The following is a 2,293-nucleotide window of genomic DNA, read 5'->3' on the forward strand; positions in this document are numbered from 1 at the left end:
CCCTACACTCTTCTGCTCTCCCACCCTCCTTCATACTGTCTCTAGTGTCCACAACTACTTTCAATGCTGTTATGTCCTCCAATCTTTCAGTCTCTATCATAGAGTGTAAACAGTTGGTATATGGTAGTGGAGACATACAATGTCTCGCTTTCACATCCTGACTTGGTTTACTCAGCAATGAATCTTCCATATTTGTCCACTTTCTGTCAAATGCCAGGGTCTTGTTTTTTATCGCAGGATAATATTCCATGGAGCATATGTGCCACTCTGTTTTAATCTATTCATCTGTTCGTGGACATGTAGGTGGTTCCCTTGTCTTAGCGATTGTGATGATGCCGCAATAAGCATAGCTGTGCAAGTACTTTCCTAACTGATCGTTCTCCTTTCCTTTGAGTAGATACCCAAGAGTGGAATTGCTGGATCATATGGTAATTTAAGGTCTTTAAGGAACTCCATATTGTTTTCCACAGTGGTTAGACCACTTTACATTACCACCAAAAACACTGTAAGAAAGCTCCCCTTTCATCACAACTCTGCCAACATTTATCATTTTTTGTATTTTTAATCTTTGCCATTGAGACAGGGATTAGGTGGTATCTCACTGTGGTTTTAATCTGCATCTCCCTTATTATGAGGGATGGTAAGCACTTTTTTCATGTGCTCTTTTGATGTTCATATGTCTTCCTTAGATTTTTTTTCTTTTGTTCAGCTCACTTTTCCTTGTTTTAATTGGGTTAATTTTTTTCTCTTTAAGTACGCTGCTTGAGTTCCCTGCCTTCACTTACTCTTAGTTACTATCCCTTTCATACTATTGTACTGCTTATGGATTTTACTATTATAACAGTTATTTCAACTTTTTCTTTAATTTATCCTCAGGTTCAGTGTCACATTTATATGTTTATTAATCTAGAAAAAGAATGACATTTTCCTGTTTATGTCAGCAAGTTTATGTGTACATAAACCAAAGAAGTCCTTTGTCCTGATCTTATATGAAACAGAAATATCTATTTAAATTACTTACTTGAAATCCAAAGGTGTTGTTTTGCGATCCATGCCGCGGTACACCTGGGTTTTCACACGATGTACGAGTAGGTTCTAAAGTGAGAATTAAAGCATAATTTATCTTTTTAAAATTTATAATAAATATATGTCTGTCATAAAAAGACAATCTTAAATGATTCAGGGTGTAATGAAAGTGCCCTGAGTAATAATAATAATAATAATAATAAATAAATCTAATAGCATATTTCCAGAGACAGAAACTTGCTAATCTTGAAGCAAGAAATTCAGATAGACTGCATTTGAAATAAATTATGCAATTCTTAAACTTTAAACCCTTCTAATATAAAAGTACTTGATATTCACTTAATTCTGTGAATATAAAGTTAAAGAAAAAGGATATAAAAGAAGTACACATGCATAAAACATATGCACAAGGACTTTGCTAAAATTTACTTCAGGTAGGATAATATTACCCTGAAGAAGAACTTTTTTCCAAGAATAGGATTTAATAATTTAGATTTTACTGCTACCTGTAGGAGATTCAGGCATAAGAATGCTAGGGCTAATAGTCCCTGGGTTAATGTGATTTTTATGACAGCTTATTTGGTTGTTTTACCAAATGTACATTTAATTTTAGAATAATAGGAACATATACATGGCCATTTTGAAATCTATATGACTTTGGGGTATTTTTGGAACAAATTTAATTCATATGAGCATGTGAATATATTTTTATTAACTATAAAGATCTAAATAAATATTAGTTATTAATGTCATTCATCTGAAAGCTTTTTTATTTTACATTTTACTAATATACTATAAAATTATTTCAAGTGTTTATTTCTGGAAGCTTAAAATGCTGAAAATTATGTCATATGTTCTACCAATGTTCATTTTCAGTGCCTTTAAATCAATTCTGCATTTTGCATTTGTTTTACATATTTGTATAAAAAACATAGTTCTCATGTATCGCCTATTCTACAGTTTATAAGATAACGAAATCCACTAAATGTCATCACCATATATTAATTCCAAAATTATTGAACATAATTAGCCTTTAATTAGTATTACCTATGCAGTGAGGTGATGAACCACTCCAAGTGCCATCTGCTTGACATATTCTAGTACTTGATCCCACTAATATAAAAGGAGAATTGCAGCTGAATGAAACCTCTGACTGGTATATAAAGCTTTTGCCTTCTCTTTTTCCTTGGGCAGGTATGCCAGGGTCACCACAAAACTTTGCTGAAAGTAAATAAAAAGATGCTTATAGAATGATTTAGGGTTCAGC

General features: G+C 32.5%; 1 protein-coding gene across 1 annotated transcript in view; it reads right to left on the reverse strand.

Moving 5' to 3' along the window:
* The window catches only part of CSMD3 (CUB and Sushi multiple domains 3), a gene marked incomplete at its 3' end in the record, with an annotated part of 1,277,483 nt that overhangs the window by 18,698 nt on the left and 1,256,492 nt on the right, over positions 1-2,293 (reverse strand). Inside the window, exons 62-63 of the mRNA XM_027771421.1 lie at positions 2,074-2,247; positions 1,022-1,095 (exon numbers count right to left, since the gene is read on the reverse strand). Coding sequence (XP_027627222.1) covers positions 1,022-1,095; positions 2,074-2,247 — 248 coding nt within the window. The remainder of the gene's footprint in view (positions 1-1,021; positions 1,096-2,073; positions 2,248-2,293) is intronic.

This window comes from Tupaia chinensis, unplaced genomic scaffold, assembly GCF_000334495.1.
Source record: "Tupaia chinensis unplaced genomic scaffold, TupChi_1.0 Scaffold000032_1, whole genome shotgun sequence".
NCBI lineage: Eukaryota > Metazoa > Chordata > Mammalia > Scandentia > Tupaiidae > Tupaia > Tupaia belangeri.